This window comes from Limanda limanda, chromosome 5 (genome assembly GCF_963576545.1).
Source record: "Limanda limanda chromosome 5, fLimLim1.1, whole genome shotgun sequence".
NCBI lineage: Eukaryota > Metazoa > Chordata > Actinopteri > Pleuronectiformes > Pleuronectidae > Limanda > Limanda limanda.
Genome location: NC_083640.1, coordinates 30,907,345 through 30,931,196, shown reverse-complemented (window position 1 = coordinate 30,931,196; position 23,852 = coordinate 30,907,345). Strand labels below are relative to the sequence as shown.

Genomic DNA, 23,852 nt, shown 5'->3' with positions numbered 1-23,852 from the left:
CTCACCCAGTTTAGATTCTACAATTCTCTTACTATTTCCAAACTATATTCATTTGCAAGATGTGCCTCAATTATGAAACTAGTTGTATGAAATTCGACTTCATTAAAACTCTGCAACCATCTGAAGGCAACATAACACACATCATATCAAAGCTCAGTACAAATTATACCAGGCTGTTTCAAAACCAACCTATAGACACTTGATGTAAATAACACCAGATTCAGCACGTTAGTTAAATAGTCACATTTTTTGGGAGACTAAACTTGTATGAGATCCCATGGAACATGGCAAGCAGATCGAAAATGCCAAGGCGACATGAAAATCTGTATGTATATGTATCTTGTCCAGACTCACTAAAAAAGCCTCCTGGATCCACACCCTAAACCCAAAAGGAAGTCTGCAATTTTAAATGTAAAGTACAATTTTAGAAATTGTACGATGAGTCACTACATAAACACATCTCAAGGACAATATTTGGCAGGTGTTGCAAAATGGCTCAACAGTGCAACCAACTGTAATCGGGAAGTAGTTCTTCTTATTCAAACCTCATTGGACTTACTTGAAACTTTCGCAGCCAACTCCAGACCTTTTAGCTGAATCGTGAGAAATAATCAACAAGCATTATCCAGAGTCATCTGAAGGACACAGGGGTGGGTCCGAAGGGGGTGCCTATTAGTGCGCCTGTTGACTGGGATGTGGCGGACTCCGAGCGTTCCTGTCGTTCCCTGACTGCCGCCACAGGGCCCATTTTTACCTGCTTATAGGGCTAGTTATTGTTTTTATTATTATTATTCTAATCTGGAACAAAAAATCTATCCACTCAACAATACAATACAATACCTATTCTTTATTTGATACTTTACTATACTGTACAAATTTGTCTTTGTCTGAATCCTATATAATGGGTTTCAATTGATCTGATTGGACAATAGTTGCTGACAGGTATTGTTATCTCCATATTAACATGCTCTGGTGATCAGTCAAGGGACTGCAGATTACAGTCAACCTTTCACTCAGGACAATGCATCAAATAGTAACATTTATGTTTAGTACTGAACATGATTCACTTGCAAAATAATTATTGAAATCAGCAACAACATGATCTGGTTCAAAAGAAAAAATGCCAACTCTGTAAAACATGAGAATGCATCGGTTTGGATATGGTTAAGTCCAGAACAAGTAAGATGTTTACATTGTGGGATACGGACAAAAATAAGTTTATAAGAAAACAAAATATGGGTGAGTTCTTCATATTGAAAATGTGTCCTTAGTAGGACATTGTTATAACATTATTAGAGAACATAAAACATATAGAAAACACCAGAACAGCGGACACAGACTGAAACATAATTACATACAACTATATCCTAAGCACTTGTATATAATGACAGCATTCTTTTATGCCATAATTAGTTAATCTTTGGATATAGTGTATATATTGTATATCAGAAAAATATGTATATACATTGAACAGCCAAGATACTGCACAGAATCCTAAAACCCTAAAACTACAATGCCTCTGGTAGAGGAATGATATGGTCTTTCATGGAACAGTTCTGTGAGTCACAGTTCTCATGCCTGAGATAATCATATATTCTCAGGAATAAAGCAGGTCAGAGAGGTCCATATTTTTTCTGCAGATGATGGAAAACTCTTTGGAAAGTAGTTGGTGGAGACTAATACCATCGCGAATGTACACCCAGTGTTCACCTGTCCAGTCATAGCGCTTTGGTCCACTGCAAACACAAAAGAATGAAAGAAATTTACTGACATGTGGACATTAGCTGAAACCCCTTCTCAAAAAACCCACCCTAGACCAAGAGGTTTTAGCCAATTGCAGACCAATATCTAACCTCCCCTTCCTGTCTAAAATCCTAGAAAAAGTTGTTGCTAATCAGCTGTTTGAGTTTCTCCAGAAAAATAATATATATGAAGAATTTCAGTCTGGGTTTAGAGCCAATCACAGCACAGAGACAGCCTTGGCAAAAGTCACTAATGACCTTCTTATAGCTTCAGATCAGGTATTTGTGTCTGTCCTCGTTCTGTTAGATCTTATTGCAGCTGTTATGACCCTGTGTGTATGTGTGACACTGTCTGTTCCTCCTCCTAGTATGTGAACAGTCTTCCTTGAGTGTGTGTGTGTGTGTGTGTGGCCTGATTGATAGCAGGTGGGACCTGCTGATTGCTGCTCCGGGATTGGCCAGAGTGAGGAGAGGAGCCTACTTGAGGAGCTGACTGACTGCACTCTCCCTCTCTCCACCGAATCTCCCACATCCAACCAGGACCAGTGTCTGTATGCAGTATTGTTTTGTTGTGTATATATGTAAGTAAATGAGTGTGGGTGGTAGCCCTGTAGGAGGGAGAAGCCTTTTCTTATAACCTTGTTTTCTCCTGTGTTTTCCTGAGTTAGGAGTTAGATAAGCTTTTGTCTTTTTGTTAACAGTTTTGTTTCGTAGCAGGAAAGTAGGGAATTAGATTGTTTTGTTTGTTGTGTTGGCCTTTCTCCCTTTGAACTGGAAATAAAAGCTACCACTAACCAAAAATACTTTGTGACACTGGCCTGCTTGGGAGTGGGAAGAATGGGGAGAGCACCACATGTTATGTCTCTGTGTTCCCCTAGACTAGGGGCGTAACACAACATTCGACACAATTGCTGTTCTTGAACCATTTAGAGTATATGCATGATCTTGGTCTTTTTTGAAAGGTAACATTGAACTTTCCCCCCCAACAGTCAGAATCACTCTAAGTCAGGGGTCACCAACCTTTTTTAGACTGAGAGCTACTTCGAAGGTACTGAGTAGTACGAAGGGCTACTTGTTTCCAGTGGTGGGAAGTAACAAAGTAAAAATACTTCGTTACTGTACTTAAGTAGATTTTTCACATATCTGTACTTTACTTGAGTATTTATTTTCCTGACGACTTAACTTTTACTCGTTACTTGAGCAGCGGAGGTTGGCGCAACGTGCTTTACGCACAGTGCACCTCTCTCTCTCTCGCTCTCTTGCTCCTGCAGGAGCTCGGTTCAGTCTTTATTATTAGGGCCAGAGCACTGACAGGCACTGACAGACGTGAGGCCCTATTGAAATTGTAAGGATTATTATTCAGGCAAATTAATTTGCTTTTTGAGGGCTTTTATTAGGTGACTTTACATAATTTTTTGAAGGTATTCATTTTTCGATTCACATTCGTTTTCCCTTTCCTGCTTCATGTCAACATCTGCACATAAATACATAGCTCGAAGCAGCAAGTGGTTAACTTTTCTTAAAGAAAATATTGGAAGTATTTGGTTTAAACAAAAACTGTTGGTAAATAGACTATCATTGGTTGGCCGTGTCTACTTAGTCTTACACTTCCACAAAACAAACAGATTTAAAACAAGTCGAGATGGAAGAACAAACAACACAACCAATTATATAAGCAAACGCAAAAACAACTTTCAGCCAACACAACCAAAAACAAACACTGTGTCGTGGACTTACTACTGCATATTCACACACACAATTCAGGTTTTTTAATGGACCTTGCCAAATGGAACACTGGGTAATCAGGCCCAGTTTTCCACTCACTATAATGCCAATATAATTTTTGCAAAGATATTATATATCTATATATTGCCAATTCCAATCCTTAGTCGCCCTTTGTGCTGACTCAACACAACTTAGAAGCTGTTGAGTCTTTATATATATATTGTACAAACTGGCTAATGTGTACAACTTCAAGCAGGGTTGTGTCTTCACTTTGTCGTCCCTACAGGCAAGATACCCTACAGGTGTATTGTCACCCTGCTTCAGACAAATGCAAACACAAACACAGGCCCATTCAGTGAAGATAGTCTAATGATAAATAAACAGGCTTACATGTAGATGCGTGGACAAGCTGGCGGGCAGGTAAACATCCAGGCAGTTACAAAATACAGCTAATAGACACAACAGGTTAATTTGGTCTATTAGTGTTCTTAGGTAGAATCAAGAGGTACTTGTTTATTCTGTTGTGTTGATTCTTTGTTGTCTCTAGAAGTTCAGATGCACTTGTCCAATACTATTTTAACCTCAGCATCTCGGGTTCAAAATTTGTAAAATTATACAATATATATATAGTGTTGTTATAATTTTTCAGTCAGTTGAAATAAATCCTGAACTGAACAATTTTGGGTTGTTTTGTGTCTGTATAGGCCTATTATAAAAAGCACTTAGCATTTTTAATTTTGGTACTTGTACTTTTACTTTTGATACTTAAGTACATTTAATATGAGCAACTCTAAGACTTTTACTCAAGTCATTTACTTTTACCGGAGTCACTTTCAAGTAAGATATCTGTACTTTTACTCAAGTATGGCTTTCAAGTACTTTATACACCACTGCTTGTTTGATACAAACGTCCTGAATAACAGAGTTGCACAGATCACCTTCTAATATTATTAATAATATATGTGAAGAGACTGTCCGATCAAGTTAATGTTAATTATTCCTCGAAATAATTATTAACAATGATTTCCACAACAATGATTGTAGGAAACGGATATATTAATACATGCAACATTTATTTCTGTTAAACTGTTTCAACTTTGCTTAAATTCAACTTAATTTAAGTACTTTTGGTGACATTTATCACTACATGCCTCCATCAGTCTGTTCTTTTTCAAAAGTAGATAAAAAATAACTAGATAACCACTTATAAGCACTTTGTTATAAGATGATAAAGCTCAACCAAAAATAACACATGCATATGACTGGGGTGTAATGTTTCTAAGTGTCTTCTTCATTTTTTGGGTCTCATTCTGTCAGCTGCCAGAGTTTTCAGACCTAAAATCCATACAAGTCTCTCCTCATGTCCTCCTTCATTCACTGTGAACCCAAGAGCAAGACAGGCTTCATCTTACTTTCTTTTCAACTTGGTGACATTTATCACTACATTCCTCCATCAGTCTGTACTTTTTAAAAAATAAAGAAAAAATTAATTCAATTAAAATCACTTTGTCACAAAGATGATAAAGCTCAACCAAAAAGAACACATGCATGTGACTGGGGTGTAATGTTTCTCAGTGTCTTCTTAATTTGTTTGGTCTCATAGAGTTTTCAGACATAAAATACACACTAGTCTGTCCTCATGTCCTACCACATTGACTGTGAACCCAAGAGCAAGACAGGTTTCATCTTACTTTCTTTTCAACTTGGTTTTTGAACACTGTCTCTTGTTTGTCCCTGACCGGCTGCCTCACGTGAACGATGCTCTCCACTGTGTGTGTCTCTGAGTGAGTGAGTAGGGGCGGGGCGGAGCCCCGGGGCCTGAGTGTGTGCGCGACGTGCACGTCACTGCACAGGGAGCCGCTGCAGAGGGGCTGAAGCCGCGGGCTGCTGACCACTGGTTACGGCGAAAGAGCGATTTGTTTACTGCTCCGCCGTTAAAGACATGCAGACGTCAAAACATAAGTTCGGCTCTAATATAAGTTGCGCCTCACATTTCCTCCTAACGGTCGCGCGCCCCACACAGTTTGAGAATCACTGCTCTGAGCGAATGATTGGGGGCGCAGCCCCGGGGCCTGACACACACACACACACACATGTCCCCCTCCCGGTCGCGCGCCCTAGCTGTTATGCCTCTGAGCCACACAGTTTGAGAACCACTGGCATAGAGTGAGATGGCGGTTTGACTATTTTTTAAATTTCAAATTTAATTATTTTTTCGTTTTTTTAAAAAAAAAAATTTATTTTTATTTTTATTTTTTAATTTAGAGCATGCCTTGCGGGCGACTCGCGGGGTCCCTGCGGGCAACCAGGTGCCCGCGGGCACCGTGTTGGTGACCCCTGCTCTAAGTGCTACTGGCATTGAGTAATAGCAGTTGGCACACAGTGAAGTAGAAGGTTTTTATTTTCGCCTGAATATTTTTGGTAAACAGATGCCTGCGGATGACTCTAGCTGGAACTTATGAGCTGGAAAACACACTGGGACCCTAGCATGAAGCCTTGACTAGCCCAAGTTCAAATTTGATAACGTTTTAATGCTCTTATCAACATGGAAAGTGGATTGGCTTGCTTTATGCCAATTTTTTTGTTTTATTGAAAAACAATATTGACCCCTTCCCCGGAGTCCCTTTGGTGGATCGCGGATTATGTATCTTGCTGGCTGATTAGGATAATAATGGCGGATCCTTTATCGTGTTGGCATCTGATAATGGTGATGGATCCTAATTGGCGGCAGTGGACAATGTTTGTGGACTACAGTGGCATCCGATCTTGATCTTGCTGGCTGCTGACCATAGACTATGATTGCAGCAAGACTGCTTGATACATAGTATTTCTCCTCAGAAACATGCTAAAACCTTAGTCTTGATGATGTTCTCCTTTACACTTGACATCTATTGCACTTCTGTTCGTCCTGGGAGAGGGATCCCTCACATGTGGCTCTCTCTGAGGTTTCTATGTTATTTTTACCCTGTAAAAAGGGTATTTAAGTAGTTTTTCCTTACTCTTGTTGAGGGTTACGGGCAGAGGATGTCACACCATGTTAAAGCCCTATGAGACAAATTGTGATTTGTGAATATGGGTGTTACAAATAAAATTTGATTGAATTTGATTGATTAGATTTTTCAAGAAAAAAAATGTTTATCTCTAACCATCTCAAAATCATATTTCAATGAGGCTTGGTAGTTCTCAATTATATTTTGTTTGGCTTTGTTGGTGTTTGTGACTAACAAGATGATTTGTGACAAAATGTATGTAGTGTACAGTAAATGGGCAGCTTTTGAGTAAAGAGCTCCTATATACAAGCTTTGGTAGTCCCACAGACAGACATGCACTGACCAGCTACAACATACAGCAGCAGTGGATACAAGGGAAATGTAGGGCTTGGACATACTGCTCAGTCCACCTGAGGACTGGCAGATGCAAAGTGTGCACAGACTGTTATAATCCTCTGATAAGGATGAAATGTTTCATAATATCAACAGGGGAAATAAAGCATTTGTGTCTTTAATCATCAATAGCTGACCTGATCTCTACTCTGCCACCATCTGATCTCCACACTATCCAGTGAACTAATTGTGGTTATTTCATTGAAATTAACAGATTTAGTTTTGAAACACTAATATCCTTAATACTCACGTGAGTGTGTACCTAGGTTGATTTTATTCTAAAAATCAGGTCACAAGTAAAAACTAGAAATACTGCAATGCAGTTGTATTTCTCTGCCAACCTGTGACATTTTACATACATTTGTTTTCCAGATTCAAATAAGGTCACTGTTCTGTCCCACAAATGTAAACTATGATTAGCTTTGCAACAGCGCCCCCTTGGGGCAGTTCAGATGTGTGTTGTGCTGGGGGTCAGGGAGTGATTCCCCCCGAAGTGACGCAATTTGCCTTTGTGTTTATAGACGGGTGCTCATAAGTTGTATCACCCTTCTGCGGCTAACGCATTTTCTTTTTACAAATTTCATTAAAGTTCGCTAAATACCCACCATGGACGTCTTTGATTGTTTAAGCTGGCTGGATAGCTAGCGCCCTGCTAGCGAGACCTGCACAGTAAAAAGAAAGCATCACAGCCGGTACGGGAAGGACCACATGCAGCTTCGAGAGCTACGCCAGAAGCTAGGTGGCTAACACGGTACGGAGACCACGCCATCCAGCTTCAGTAGCTACGCGAGCACGCCATCCAGCTTCGGGAGCTACGCCAGGAGCTAAGTGGCTAACACGGTACGGAGACCACGCCATCCAGCTTCGGGAGCTACGCGAAGAGCTAAGTGGCTAACACGGAGCAAGTGCACAACCGGTACGGACACCACCACATCCAGCTTCGGGAGCTACGCCAGAAGCTAAGTGGCTAACACGGAGCCAAGTGGCTAACACGGAGCCAGGTGGCTAACACAGAGCTAAAAGGCTAACACGGGGGAAGTGGACAGCCTTCACGCCACCCATCACGCCAGCTTACCCTCCTCATCTGATACCGCCATATCAACACACTTTCACCATAATGGACGAAATGGACAACGCAAGTAAAGTGAGCGCAGCGGCAAGCTCCGTGTGCACGCACGCATCACGTGCATCATCCAGCTCGAAGGCAAGTTTAGCGCAGGCCATGGCCAGAGCAAAAACTGACGGTGCACAAGCTAGAGCAGCACACTCCAAGAGGGAAATCGAGCTGAAAGTCGAGCAGGCACGCATTCAAGCTACTCTGGATCCATTCAAGGAAGAAAAAGAAAGGGATGCTGCCATAGCTGAAGCAAACACGTTGCAAGCTGGTTTATTAGAACTTGATGTTAATGTGCCCAGCAGAAGCCCTGGTCCAGTGTCTCAAGAAATGAAATACCAGCGCACTGCTGATTATGTTGAATGGCAAGCTGGCACAAGCACAGGTGAATTACCTATGAAAATAAATGACATTGTTGCCCCTCATCAAAGCAAACCATTAAACAATGAAGATGATGATGTTAAGCCAACACTGCATTCCCCACACAGGTTTTTCCAGAACACAACCTGCTGCTCCTGCCTACACCACGCCTCATCGCACATCACAGGCTCCTCAGGATCGTGGATCACCACCACAACAGAACATCGATGATCATTCTCCACTTCCTGAGCAAAGAACCTCTTACAGATCCAGTTATAATCAGCCCCAAACAACTATGGATCTGGCTAAATATCTTGCACGCAGCAACCTAGTAACCTCAGGCCTCACCACATTTGATGACCAACCAATTAACTATTGGGCGTGGAAAGCATCTTTTCTGACGGCTATTGCTGGTTTAGACCTATCTGCTGGTGAAGAGCTCGACCTGCTATTCAAGTATCTGGGTAAAGAGTCAGCAGAACAGGTGAGAAGACTCAAAGCAGTCAACGTCAGAAACCCAAATGCTGGACTGTTAATGGCATGGGAGAGACTTGAGGAAATCTACGGCTCACCAGAAGCTATTGAACAAGCCCTCTTCAACAAGCTGCAAAGCTTTCCCAAGTTTACCACAGAGACTCAGAGAACTGGCAGACCTGCTGTTAGAGCTGGAAGCCGCAAAGAGAGACGGCTACCTCCCAGGCCTGCCTTGGACACCTCCAGGGGGGTAAATCCAATCATCGAAAAACTCCCACACAACATTCAGGAAAAGTGGATGGCTTTTGGTTCAAAGTTCAAACGTGATCATCGTGTCAGTTTCCCACCGTTCTCTGTATTAGTAGACTTTGTTCGCACAGAAGCAAAAACTCGCACTGATCCCAGCTTTAATCTCTTCATGCCAGTCTCTATGGAGAGAAAGAATAAATGGGACAGACCTGTGAAAATGCCTGTATACGTGCACAAGACACAAGTTTCACCTTCAGAAAGATCTGAGTTCAGGGATGACAATAAATCAGCAGAGCCGAACAAACATTGTCCCCTGCATAACAAACCACATCCTTTAAGGAAATGCAGAAGCTTTAGAGAGAAGAGTCTAGAGGAACGCAAACAGCTTTTAAAGGAAAACTATGTATGCTTCTGCTGCTGCTCGTCCACAGATCATCTCGCCAGGAACTGCCCAGCTGAAGTCCAATGTATGGAATGTGGGAGCACCGGTCACATGACAGCGCTCCACTCAGGACCACCTGCCTGGAAATCCAAGACGTCCCCTCCCTCTTCAGAGTACGGCGGGGAGGAAGACAAAGCGGACATCCAGGAGGTCACATCAAGGTGCACACAGGTGTGTGGTGAAGGAGTAAGCTCCAGAGCATGCTCCAAGATATGCCTCGTAAGCGTGTATCCAGCAGGACACAGAGGAGAGGCCAAGAAAATGTATGCAATGCTGGATGAGCAAAGCAACCGCTCCTTGGCAAACTCCAAGTTCTTTGACATTTTCAAAATCTCAGGGTCCTCCTACCGGTACACATTGAAAACATGTGCTGGACAAAAAGAGACAACGGGCAGGAGAGCCTTTGGGTTCACCATGGAGTCAGCAGATGAGAAACTTAGTTTTCCTCTACCCGCACTTCTAGAGTGCAACCAAATTCCTAATAACCGCTCTGAGATACCTACACCGACTGCAGCTCGCCACCATACTCACCTGAAGCACATGGCCGACATGATACCACCGCTCGATCCGGACGCCGACATACTCCTCCTACTGGGCAGAGACATCCTCAGTGTCCACAAGGCCTGTGAACAGATAAGTGGTCCAGGAAACGCTCCGTTCGCTCAAAGGCTGGACCTGGGATGGGTTGTCGTCGGTGACGTGTGCCTTGCAGGAGCCCACAGACCATCAGAGGTGAGCAGCTTCAAGACATCCATTTTGGATAATGGTCGGGCCAGCCATCCGCAGCCATGCAACAGCAAAATCAAGGTAAAAGAGATCTTCAGTCAAGCACCTAAGCATTCACGTCATGCTGCACTGACCCCCTCGTTCTGCTCAACGACACATCATGATGACAGCCACGGACAAACGATCTTCACTCGAACTGCTGATGAGGATAAACTTGCACCATCTGGGAGGACACGATGTTTCTCAAGACCATGGAAGCTGAGCTCCATCTAGACAGCTCGAACAGCTGGGTGGAGCCATTACCCTTAGGTCAAAGGTCACCAAGAAAGAGACTGCCTTATAAGAAAAAACAGGCACACAACCGGCTTGTGTCACTGCGGCGCACACTCGAAAAACGACCGCAGATGAAGGCCCATTTCATCGAGTCCATGGAAAACATGCTCAGCGAAGGACACACAGAAGTTGCTCCACCTCTTAAACAAGGACAAGAGTGCTGGTATCTACACCCGTTTGATAAGATCCGTGTGGGATACATCCACAATAGGACCCAACGCATCCGTCAGTCACCATGTCCTGGCCAATGGAAGTGCATCCATACGGACCTGAATCAAGCGGACGTCGGATCAAGATCGGTGCCACCAGCTCTCTTAAAGCATGTGGTGCACCCTCAACGCGAAACTGACTCTTGTTAAATTATATGGGATCTTTAAAGACCCCAGACGGGGAGTGTTCTGTCCCACAAATGTAAACTATGTTTAGCTTTGCAACAGCGCCCCCTTGGGGCAGTTCAGATGTGTGTTGTGCTGGGGGTCAGGGAGTGATTCCCCACGGAAGTGACGCAATTTACCTTTATGTGTAGTTTATAGACGGGAGCTCATAAGTTGTATCATCCTTCTGCGGCTAACGCATTTTCTTTTTACAAATTTCATTAAAGTTCGCTAAATATCCACCGTGGACTTCTTTGATTGTTTAAGCTGGCTGGATAGCTAGCGCCCCGCTAGCGCGACCTGCACAGTCACCATTACTTTTACATTTGACCAATGGAATCTTATCAGTTAATCTTTCAGTTCAATTGACAACTGATCAAAACTTTAAGAATTCCCTCAAGGTGTTCTTGAAATATCTCATTCAAAAGGCAATATGTTTTGAGTAGGGATGGGCATAATTAATCGACGATCGATTAATTGATCATTGAGAATTTCGTAGATGAAATTATTTCGTCATCGACGAAATTCTGTTGCGTTCACTGCCAACACTGCAAAGCTATATGTCTCCATGAGCGCATGAGGAGTCCACTGCTCTTCTTCAAGTAGGAGGTCGGGATATCCGAGTTGCCTGAACACAGCACAGTGACGATGTTAGCAGCTGTAGGAAGCATCCAGGAGTTATACTCTACAAGCCCTGCTGAGAGACCAGGAGCTAGCCGCTGAGAGCTAGATGGATTTGACGGTTCTCGACCTCTCAGTCCGGTTGTTCTCATGTCATCAATCCCGGAACCCCTCACCCAGACCCGGGTCTGTCCGGGTTTCCTTCCCCGTAGACTGAGGGTCCGTGTGCGGACATGAAGCCGAGCTCCGCAGCTAGCCCCTTCAGACCCGGACAAAGCCGGGTCTGGTTTAGGGGTTCCGGGAGTAAGGAAGTGACAACCACCGGACTGAGAGTTCGAGAACCGTCAGATCGAGCTAGCTCTCAGCGGCTAGCTGCTCTCTCATCGGGGCTTAGGAGCACAGCAGCGCATATTTTCAAGTGTAACCATTGAACGGATCCCGTTTAACTGCCACAAGAGTTGTTCATCTTGTAATAAAGATCTCAATGAGGAAACACGCTGTGTTTTTTCTATTTTCACTGCATTTTAACAGCCTATAAATAGTGAATTTTAATATAAAAATATTAATGATTAATCGAAAATTCGTCATTAACTCTCCCGACGATCGATTAAGACAATTTAATAGAATGCCCATCCCTAGTTTTGAGAGATCAGTGACCTTGACCTTTTGACTTTCTACCACCATGAGTAGTTCATGAAACATATACATTATTATCTGTGAAATTATACTGTGTTAAACAACCTCAACCAGACTTTTTTAACTGTGCGTCTCACTATTTTGCCAAAAGAAACTTCAATATCGTTTGACATTTTCCTTCCTTATTGTAATATTTACAGGTATGACAAATTAAGTGTTTGATTTAGTTATAAACTGAGACGTACGCAGGGCAATTAAGCAAACTGTTCATAAGACAGGCATTTAAGTTATTTTTAACTACAAAATACAATCATCATTTTGTATTGCTTTTGCAAAAAACGGCAGACATAATAAAGCATGAACTGTTTTTTTTATTCCTGAGATGATATTATTAAAGCTGAACCCTGCTGCACTCACACTTTTTACACTGTTATGAATGTTCTGTTGAAAGACTGTAAAAAATTGATATTTCTGATCGAGTTTCATTAATTTTATTCCTGTCTATAGGTGTTTATGTCCATGAACTGTCTTGTCATAGAGGTGACGCTTTCAATGGGTGGAACAAGACTGATAACTGAAAAAGGAGATTCATACTAAAGGAATCATGCTTTATACAGAATGTAACTTAGATGTTTACATTTTTTTTCAGCACAGTTAAATGAATAGAGCTTTGGCCCTATGTATGAGATAGACTGTTTTATTTTGTAAAATGTGTGAATCCAAGAGAAATCTCTGCTGTGATGGTGATGATGAAGTTCAACTTGAATGAGTTCCATGAAGTGTGACTTTGCAATTCAGTATTAGTATTATATATCAGATTAATGTTTAATATTTCATTTTGGTTTGCTGCAGGTGACATTTACATTGTGGTTACAGCTAATATCATTGTTACAATCAAGTAAATAGTAATGCAACATCTCTCCGCTACAAGGGCACGGATGCAGGTGACTGAGAACCGCTCTGAGATAGTGTGATATGTACATCTTACCTGGTGGGGGAAGAAAGCCAGATCTGTCTGTTTGGTGTTTGTTTGTTGATGACATAGGTCCCATGGTCCCCACCTAACTTCACCGTCAAAACACCACTCTGTACAAGGATCAAAGACAGAACACACACCTTTAATCAATCACAAACATGAAGACACTAGACTAAGGCCAAATCCCATTTCACCCCTTGTTTTTGAGGGTTATCTTGCCCCTTGAAACGGAGTCACAAGGAGTAGTGGTTGAAGTCTTCCCCTAAAAATTGGGACAGCCCTCCAAGAAGCCGTTACATCAACAGTTGGGTCACCAAAACCCAACACGTCATCAGAGTCAATGCGGAAATACTGGACCATAATACATTGAAATGATATTAAACCAAGATATAACAATCATTATCATAAAAAGGTTTTAAATAAATAAAAAATATATATATAAACCGCACACAACCAAACAATAAAATATAGACTGACTCTCTAAACAAAAATTTCTTCTGATAAACATCTACTGGACTACTGGAGATGACAGCTGTCCCTGTTGTATCTGAAGTATTGCTTTTTATAACATTTACTTTTTTGTTTTGTCCTCAGACATATGAACAGCGTCCTTGGGTCCTGTGAAAGGCGAGTCTGATGGCGCTGCGTGAATGGCAGCCTGTTACAGCAGCTCTCACTTTTCGTACCTCTTTTAGTGTGTAAATAGTGTTTTTAGTGTATTTTTGTTGTTGTTTTTTTTACTACATTGACACTTTAAGCAAGTGCGCAGCTATGGATGTTCACATTTTAACATTCGTAGTTTGCTCCTTGCTGTTTTCGGCACTTTTTGGTGTGGCTGTGGGAAACTCACTCGACCACGGCTCCCCATTCAACCACGGCTCCATTGTTTACACCCGGGATCAGCTGTTGGGCCTGCGCCACACACCCCTTCTCTGCGCGGAGCGGCCGGAGATCCCCGAGGAGTTACGGAGGAGGAGAAGAGGATGCAGAGCGGGAGTGAAGCGCAGGGAGCGGAAAAGACGGTTTAAACCATGTTTACCGTCTGTCATCATGGGGAATGTAAGATCTCTCCCAAACAAGATGGAAGAGTTGACGGCGCTGACCCGACTGCAGAGGGAATACAGGGAATGCAGCCTCATGTGCTTCACAGAGACGTGGCTGACTGAACTTTCTCCGGACTCACACGTAAATCTGGACGGCTTCCAACTCGTACGAGCGGACCGAAAAGCAACGGAGTGCGGTAAGAAGAAAGGAGGTGGGATCGCTGTGTTGGTTAACGATAGATGGTGCCACCCGGCACACACCAGCGTCAAGGAGATGCTCTGCACCAGAGATTTGGAGCTGTTAGCGGTCAGCATGCGGCCATACTATCTCCCGAGGGAGTTTTCACATGTTATTGTTGTGACTGTGTACATCCCCCCCTCGGCGGTCGCTGCTGTAGCTTCAGATCGGATCCACACAGTTATCTCGCATCTTCAAAGCCAGCACCCCCAAGCCCTCCTCCTCATCTCCGGTGACTTCAACCATGCCCCTCTGTCCTCTGCTCTTCCCACCTTCACCCAGTACGTGAACTGCCACACTAGAGACAATAAAACTTGGACCTAATGTATGCAAACATCAAGGATGCATACACCTCATCCCCCCTCCCCCCGCTTGGTCGCTCGGATCACAACCTCGTTCACCTCGTCACGGACTACACCCCTGTGGTGAATAAACAACGACCTGTGAAGAGGACTGTTAAGGAGTGGTCTGAGGAGACCAGTGCCAGGCTCAGAGACTGCTTCGAGACTACAGACTGGGAGGCACTCTGCAGCCCCCATGGCACTGACATTGACAGCATGACCCACTGCATCACGGATTATATTAACTTCTGCGAGGAGAACACTGTGCCCTCCAAGCTGGTACGGTGTTTTCCCAACAACAAACCCTGGGTGACCCCCGAGATAAAGGCCCTGCTGAACGAGAAGAAGAGGGTCTTCAGTTCAGGGGACAAAGAGGAGCTGCGCAGAGTCCAGAAGGAACTCCGGCTGATGATCAGGAAGGGGAAGGACAGCTACAGGAAGAAACTGGAGAAGCGGCTGGAGCAGAACAACGCCAGGGACGTTTGGAGAGGGCTGCAGACCATCGCAGGCCACGGAAAAGGTGTGGGAAGACAACAACCCAGCGGGGACAAGGACTGGGCAGATGAACTGAATCTGTTCTTCAATAGATTTGATTCCCCCCCCCCTGCCCCCTCTTCACACCTCTCCTGGCCAGCCCCCCCTCCCCCTCCCCTCCTCAGCCTGCCACCTTCGACACCTGACCCCCACCAGCCAACCTCCACCCCATCTCCAGATCATCATCCCCCCTTGAGACTCTCACCACTCCTCACCCCCACACCCCCACCACAGTCATCCTCCACCCCCCTCTCTATAACAGATGATCAGGTGAGAAGCCAACTCAAGAAGATCAAGGCAAGGAAGGCCCCGGGCCCGGATGGTATCAGCCCAAGACTGCTCAAGGACTGTGCTGACCAGCTCTGTGGTGTGATCAGGCATTTGTTCAACCTAAGCTTGAGCCTGGAGAAAGTCCCAGCCCTGTGGAAGACCTCCTGTGTGGTCCCGGTGTCGAAGACGCCGCGCCCCAAGGAGCCTAACCACTTCAGGCCAGTTGCCCTGACTTCTCACCTGATGAAGACGATGGAGAGGATTATCCTGAGACACCTACGACTGCTGGTGGGCACACAGCTGGACCCCCTGCAGTTTGCTTACCAGCCTGGGATTGGGGTGGATGACTCAGTTACCTACCTGCTGCACAGATCCCTGCTACACCTGGAGGACAGCAGGAACACTGTGAGGGTCATGTTTTTTGACTTCTCAAGTGCATTCAACACCATCCAGCCTTCACTGCTCAAAGTGAAGATGGAGAACGTGGGAGTGGACCAACACCTGGCTGCATGGACAACGGATTACCTCACCAAGAGACCACAGTATGTGAGGCTCCATCACTGTGTGTCTGACGTGGTGCTCTGCAGCACAGGTGCCCCTCAGGGTACGGTGCTCTCCCCTTTCCTCTTCACCCTCTACACCTCCGACTTCACCCACAACACCACCCACTGCCACATCCAGAAGTTCTCTGATGACACAGCCATCGTTGGATGTGTTCCTGAGGGGAATGACCTGGAGTACAGGGCGGTCATCACAGACTTCGTCAGCTGGAGTGAGCTCAACCAGCTTCAGATAAACACCAGCAAGACGAAGGAGATGATCGTGAACTTCCGGAAAAAAGCATCCAACTTAACACCAGTGAACATCCAGGGATTGGACATAGAGGTGGTGGAGAACTACAAATTCCTGGGTGTTCACCTCAACAACAAACTGGACTGGTCCGACAACACACATGCCCTCTATAAGAAGGGCCAGAGCCGCCTCCACCTGCTGAGGAGGCTGAGGTCCTTCGGAGTGTGCAGGGCTCTCCTCAGGACTTTTTATGACTCTGTGGTGGCTTCAGCAATCTTCTATGCTGTGGTCTGCTGGAGGGGGGGGGTAGCACGGACAGAGACAGGAGCAGGCTCAACAGACTGATAAGAAGAGCGAGCTCTGTCCTGGACTGTCCTCTGGACTCCATTGAGGAAGTGGGGGACAGAAGGATGTTAGCCAAGCTGGCGTCCATCATGGGCAACACCTCTCACCCCCTACATGACAATGTGGGGTCCCTGAGCAGCTCCTTCAGCAGCAGACTGTTACACCCACGGTGTAAGAAGGAGAGGTTCCGCAGGTCCTTCATCCCGGCTGCAGTCAGGCTCTACAACACCAGCACCACCTGATAATGTTGTAGTCCCTGTCTATTATCTTTATCTCCACTCAACCTCTCACCATAGCTGTATTTGTATTTTTATTTTTCTTATTTATTTTTTTACTCAGATCACTACTATGCACAATAATATTCAACACTTTACATCTATATTTATATCATGGTCACTTATAATGGTTACATTGCAATATTTATATTTTCCTTTATACTATCTTGTAGTATTATTTATATTATGGTCACTTACTTTTAATTATTTTTTCTGTATCATGGTCACTACTGTTGCAATATTACTTATAATACTTTTGTTTTCATTACAATAACACTTACATCACTCCACTTTCTCCCCAGTACCTGCTTTTGCACAGTGTCTGTTTTGCAGGTTGTTTTTTGTTTTTGTTTTCTGTATATTTTTACTCTCATTATGTGTAGTTTAGTAGTGTATATATTTTGATCTTTCTTTTTTATTGTTGCTTCGGCACTGTTATTTAAATTCTGTTTTTCTCTTTTTTGCTGTAACAAGTGAATTTCCCCGTTGTGTGGATAAATAAAGAAATCTAATCTAATCTAATCTATACAAATATAAGCCATTATTATTATTATTGAAGTATGATGTGTATAAAATGAGCAGCAAAGGAGAGAGTCATGTTCCCTGGGGGGCTCCTGTGCAACAAACTACCACCTCAGATACACAGTCATGAAGCCTCACATACTGTGGTTTGTTGGTGAGGTAGTTGGTGGTCCACGCAGCCAGGTCGCAGTCCACTCCAGCTCCTTCCAGAATTTTCCTAAGCAGTGATGGCTGAAGTGTTGAAGTAAAATATAACATGACTCTCACAGTGCTCCCAGTGTTCTCCCGATGCTCAAGGGATCTTTGCTGGAGTTAGATGAATGTATCGTCCATACAAATGCCTGGCCACCTTGCATAATGTAGGGCAGTGGTTCTCAAAGTGGGGGGCTGTATATATACATATATTTATATATATACTGATCTGTCACTGTGAAAGGGAAAATGTAAATTCCCTCATTATATACTCACCACTACTCTGATGGAGGGGTGGGTGAAGTGTTTGAGTCAACAAAACACTTTACGAGTCTCAGGGGGAAACCAGTGTTTCGACAAAAGTGACCTCTTCTTCAGACGTAATAAAACAACAGAAAAAAGATAAAACATGGCTCCATACTGCTCATGTGGTGTCATTCAAGTGTTTGCAATGCCCGACAATCATATTCAACTTGAAACGCTTTCATTTTCACCAAGTTTTAGGTCTAAAAGCACACAACCAGAAGTGTTGATGCTAGCGGACATACAGTGCGTCCGGAAAGTATTCACAGTGCTTCACTTTTTCAACATTTTGTTAAGTTACAGCCTTGTTCCAAAATGGATTCAATTCTCAAAATTCTACACACAATTCTCCATATTAACAAATTGAAAAAAGTTTGTTTAAAATATTTGCTACTTTATTAAAAATAAAGAACGAAAATATAACATGTGCATAAGTATTCACAGCCTTTGCTCAATACTTTGTTGAAGCACCTTTGGCAGCAATTACAGCCTCAAGTCTTTTTGAGTATGATGCTACAAGCTTGGCACACCTATTTTTGGGCAGTTTGTCCCTTTCTTCTTACCTTGCAGAAAGGGATGACATTACCAAGCAACACTTTAATCTATCACTGTTTAATCTATTTTCATCAGACCATTGTTCAAAACCGGCAAATCTGACGTGAAAAGATTTTTTTTATAGACGGACGTTTCAAAACGGTAACTTAACACAAACGAGGGTTATGACGAAGTGCGCGATTCTAACTAGTCCTGTTTGATTGCTGTGGTAACAGTGATTTCAGGTGGTACAGAAGTCGTTGAGCAATGGTAAGATTGCTTGTAGGACTTTGTGTAGACGCGATAAACAAAAGTACCGGATCCAAAAATGTTTCCGGATTCAGGCAATCCAGGCTACGTATGGATGTAAGTAAGTAAGTAAGTAAATAAATACACACACACACACACACACACACACACACACACACACACACACACACACACACACACACACACACACACACACACACACACACACACACACACACACACACACACACACACACACACACACACACACTAAATAAAGTAAATAAATAGATAGATAAAATACAGTTCAAAGAGAATGAACAGGGGATTATTTCAGTTTTCTTTTTGGTTTTAGGAATGTCCTGTTGAATATGTAGACAGCATAAACAGGCAGTTGTGAGAGGAAACCAGTCTTCCTGCCAGTCCTACAGAAAGGAAAAACTGGACAGGGACACAAAAACTTAAAGGAATCATGATGTTAATGTGTTTCTTTTAATGATTTTGAACTGTATATTGGATTTCTGACCGGCGCTGACAGGCTATTCTGTGATGCTCAGACGTCATGTGTTTGTAGGACTGGCAGGGATACTCTATGGCCGGGTCTGGTTTCCTCTCACAACTGCCTGTTTATGCTGTCTACATATTCGACAGGACATTCCTAAAACAAAAAAAAGAGAACTAATAATCCCCTATTCATTCTCTATGAACTGTATGTATGTATGTATGTATGTATGTATGTATGTATGTATGTATGTATGTATGTATGTATGTATGTATGTATGTATGTATGTATGTATGTATGTATGTATGTATGTATGTATGTATGTATGTATGTATGTATTTACTGACTTCCATTCGTAACCTGGATTGCCTGAATTTCTGCCTGAATCCGGAAACATTTTTGGATCCGGTACTTATGTTTATCGCATCAACACAAAGCCCTGTCACGAAAACACGGAATCACTGGAGCGGAGTGGTTGAAATCGCTGTAAAGACGTCATCGAGCATGCACATAAAGTGAAAAAAGACAAAAGTCGAGATCCTACTAGCAATCTTCCAATTGCTGAACGACTTCTCTACCACCTGAAATCACTGTTACCACAGCAATCAAACAGGACTAGTTAGAATCGAGCACTTCGCCATAACCCTCGTTTGTGTTAAGTTACCGTTTTGAAACTTCTGTGTATAGTAAAAATCTTTTCACGTCAGATTTGCCGGTTTTGAACAATGATCTGCTGACAATAGATTAAACAGTGATAGGTTAAAGTGTTGCTTGGTTATGTCATCCCTTTCCTAACCGGCTTCTTAACAACATCAATTTGGTTTATGTTGTTGCTATTATGAAGAGACATACCGGGGTTAATAAGGGTTCAGGCTGAGGAGCTACTCCGGCTGCTACTCGCAGGAGAGTGGGCGTGGCCATCTTCACTAACATCATCACCATTATGCACCTGGGAGCGTTCAAAAAACGCAGATATTTTTAACTGCTTCTCAGGTGGTTCATGCGACATGTTTTCAGATGGAGGCTGTCTGTCCGCGGGTGGGAGGTTGCTAAACCTGTGTGTGCACGCACGTGTCAGTGTGTGCATCGGTTGGGTGTTAGAAACGCCATAGATGCAGATTATATACCAGGGAGCCAGGCAGAGAAAGATTGCAGAAACACCAAAGGTCCTTACTTGGACATTTGTGTTCACACATACACCTCCTCCGGAGAAACTCCGGAGACATGCAAGTGCTTGTCTTAAAGCAGCTTTTGTAATAACGCCCACAACTGGGAACAGTAAATGTCTATTCTTTGCCATGGTGATATTATTCACCATGAAATAAGAGACATTTTTGAGGGGTCTAGCATGCCTAAATATGTAATCTGATGGAGTGTTTTGACCAACGTATGGTATGATGTCTTTTAAGTACCTCCTACAAATTTGAAAATGAAGTAGCTCTCCCAGTCCATTTCACCTAGATTCATGAAATTTGATAGGCAGAAATATCAGCCCAAGCCTTCACAAAAGTCTCCTTGGTTTGTGACTTTAATCGAACATGAAGACCACAATTTAAGATTTTGTGTCTCTGAAATTCGGTCTTTAAAAGTCTTTAATTAACTACTTCGCAGATTGACAAAACCTGCTTCAATTATAATATATTACAAATGATACAGCTAGCTGTTCAACAGTGAAAATGAAGAAACAGAGAGACTTACAGAGAAGCCAACATCGTAATCAGTTCCAGTGAAAGCTTCTTCCGTCAGGTCTTCAAAGTAATCAGTCAGAGCTCCCAAAGTCTCCTCTGCCAGTTTCTCATATGCTGCTTCTGAAAGCTCACTTAAGGAAAAATCGACACAAAGTAACATGTTTATTTTCCATTCAATACCAGCAATGATGTTTAGCGAGGAAGGGAACAGGGAGTTACCTAATCTGCACAGGGGATGATTTCTCCAGCCTTGGTAGTGTCAGATGGACGCTTTTCCTCCATCTATGACCATCAACTCTGCTCTCAACCCACTGACACAAAAAACCTGGGGTCAAACACCAAACAAAGTGTACAAGTACAAAAAAGACTTCCAAAAATTAGGCTGTGCTGGTACTGATCAATCAGACAAAGAGGGGGGGTTCCACTGTAGTAGAATTTGTCGGGAAGTTGAACAAAGTCTGTCGTCTTTAAATTCTCTGTGCAGGAAAATCCCTGCTTAATAGATGAAAAGCACTGCAGATTTCTTTCTTTTCTTTGTTTCTCTGTGAAATGCACCTACTGTTCACATTATTATATATTTTACTGAGCTTTTCATCTAAAACAGCAGCAATGAAAGGGTGTGAACCGTGTGACGTTCCAGCTTTTGTAAGAAATTGTGGAGCAATCTACAAAAAGCTTGTGAAAAAAAACCAAGTTAAGCAAGTGAAAACTAAAACTTTCAACCTCTTAAAACTTAGTATGGAAGCAGGACTTACTATATTCAGAGGGGGGCAGAAAGGGGCGCGGCCTGCCAGCACTTGTTTGGTGAGCGGACCAATTTTCGTGAGGTATAAAAGTCTCCTCACCTAGAGCATAAAAGGACATAGGGATGTCACAATACCCACATTTTGTAGTCGATACTGATACCACGAAATGTTCACGATTCTTGATCCCACGGAAAAACAGAAAATCCCGTTTACTTCAAGACACACATTTGAATATTTGATGTGCAGGGCTGATCTCCATTATAACCCGTTTAACTCAAATTAATAATCGCTTTCTGCATTATAAAGCTGCAAGAGTGTCGTTCAGGTCTTTACGACTTCACACGCTCTACTGCTCTCACTCGCTCGCGATGACACAGACAGGGTGGTGGAACTCGGAGGTCAGAAGACGTCACTACCTGGTTACAGGAGCTCCCGATTCTCTGCGTTGTCAATACGTTGAGCTGAGTATTTGCGCGTTGAAACGTTAGTGAAGAAATACAAGGAACTCTAGTTAGCGAAAGCATGGTAGCCCAGGGTGGGTTGGTTGGTTGGTCGCTGCTGCTGCTGCTGCTGTTTCTTCTTCTTCTACTTCTTGTTGTGTTCTTTGGCAGCTGGCAAACCAGCTTAAAAGTTAATTACCGCCACCTTCTGGACTGGAGTGTGGAGCAGTAGATTGGAAATAAACTACATATCTTGCTACTATACTTAATTAGAAGATTAAGTTTATTTATTTGATGTCCTTCCCCAATTTAAAAAAAAATGCATTTCGTCTTTTTATCATGATATTTATTATCATCTTTGTTCATTATATTTGTTACATTCTATCATTGCATGGGTCCAGTTGGGTGCTTGCCTTTTTATGAAGTGTATCATTTATATTCCTGTAACACTTATTCTCCGACTGGTAATTATTTTCTTGCCTCTGCTCTTCTCACCAGTGCCAAATGTCTTCCTGTCTCATTTAAAACGTTATATTCTTGCCATGTTTTGTCACTGTATTCATTAATGATAGTTCTTATATCTGATTTGCTTAGTGGTAACTGTATGTCGATCATTGATCATTTCAATGACTGTTTTACTAATATGTCTGCCTTCTCATTGCCTTCCATTCCATCGTGAGCTTTAACCCAAAGGAAGGAGATATTCAACTATCTCTTTCAAAGGCAATATCTTGTTTGCATGATGATTTCAATGATTTAAGACTGGCTCAGTCAGATTGTAAGACAATCTCACTGACCTGGCCACTGTCCTCCGTCCACTGCAGGTGACATTGGAACAGTAGGACTGATGTTAATAAGGTCTAATCCTACTTCTTGTGCTTTAGCCTTTCCTGTCCGCCCGAAACAAAAAAATCTGGTTTTATTATGATCCCAACACTCCTGTAATAAAGCCTCTGATGCTAGTTATTGTGTCCTTGGTGATTCACCCAATATGCCAGCATACTTTCTTCTCTTTTGACTTAGCTTGCATTGCTGCAACAATGCATAAATGTTCCACATCTTATTTTTAAGTTGGTTTCTGCATCAGACATGTAAGCTATGCAGGAGTGTGAGTCAAAATGGATGTTTACCTATATTCTAATATTGAGTCCTGTGCTTTTTATAAACCTGATTCCTGCTGATTACAATTGTCCCATCTGCCTGTGTTATGCCTGTTCATTATCTTCAGGGTGTTGTTTAGACCTGTAAGACCAAACCTCATTGTTGATACTATATCATCTTCCTTTGTATCTCTGTTGGTCGTTCTCATTTCACGTACTTTCTTTTGAATAAACCTTATTTTCTCTGTCCCATTCTTCCTGCCATCTTTTTTCAATCCTGATTTGATTGTACTTTTGATCTCAGCCTTGCTATAATTTACTGCCATATCTACAGCTCTTCTCCTTGTTGCTCCTTTTGATTATTTATCAGCCAGTTAATTTCCTTCCACCCCAAAGTGTGCCTGAATCCAACTAAATTTGAGTTAAACCCTTTACTACTACAGTATGTGCTATCTCTAAAATGATGTATTGTATTGTGTCTGAGTGACTATTTTGTATGCTTACAGGGGGACTGCTGGAAACTGAATATATCAATACTTTACTTGGTTCTTTTCTTCACACGAGTTTAACGCTATATTTATTT

General features: G+C 42.8%; 1 protein-coding gene across 1 annotated transcript; it reads right to left on the bottom strand.

The window, feature by feature from the left end:
• Positions 1-827: 827 nt before the first annotated feature.
• On the bottom strand, positions 828-22,306 carry fxn (frataxin). The gene is made up of 6 exons (XM_061072177.1): positions 22,146-22,306; positions 21,739-21,828; positions 21,203-21,294; positions 20,994-21,114; positions 13,168-13,265; positions 828-1,736 (listed from the first exon to the last, which is right to left on the bottom strand). Exons 1-6 carry the CDS (start codon positions 22,251-22,253, stop codon positions 1,598-1,600), a joined length of 648 nt encoding a protein of 215 aa, XP_060928160.1. The 5' UTR covers positions 22,254-22,306; the 3' UTR covers positions 828-1,597.
• Positions 22,307-23,852: the final 1,546 nt, after the last annotated feature.

Bases quoted from the DNA above. Each gene is read 5' to 3' on its own strand.
- fxn (XM_061072177.1), bottom strand. From the start codon at position 22,253: ATGCTTTCGCTAACTAGAGTTCCTTGTATTTCTTCACTAACGTTTCAA. The intron at 21,115-21,202 runs GTAACTCCCTGT...TTTTTCCTTAAG, and splicing joins TCATCCCCTGTGCAGATTAG to TGAGCTTTCAGAAGCAGCAT. The intron at 13,266-20,993 runs GTAAGTCTCTCT...ATCCTTGTACAG, and splicing joins ATTACGATGTTGGCTTCTCT to AGTGGTGTTTTGACGGTGAA.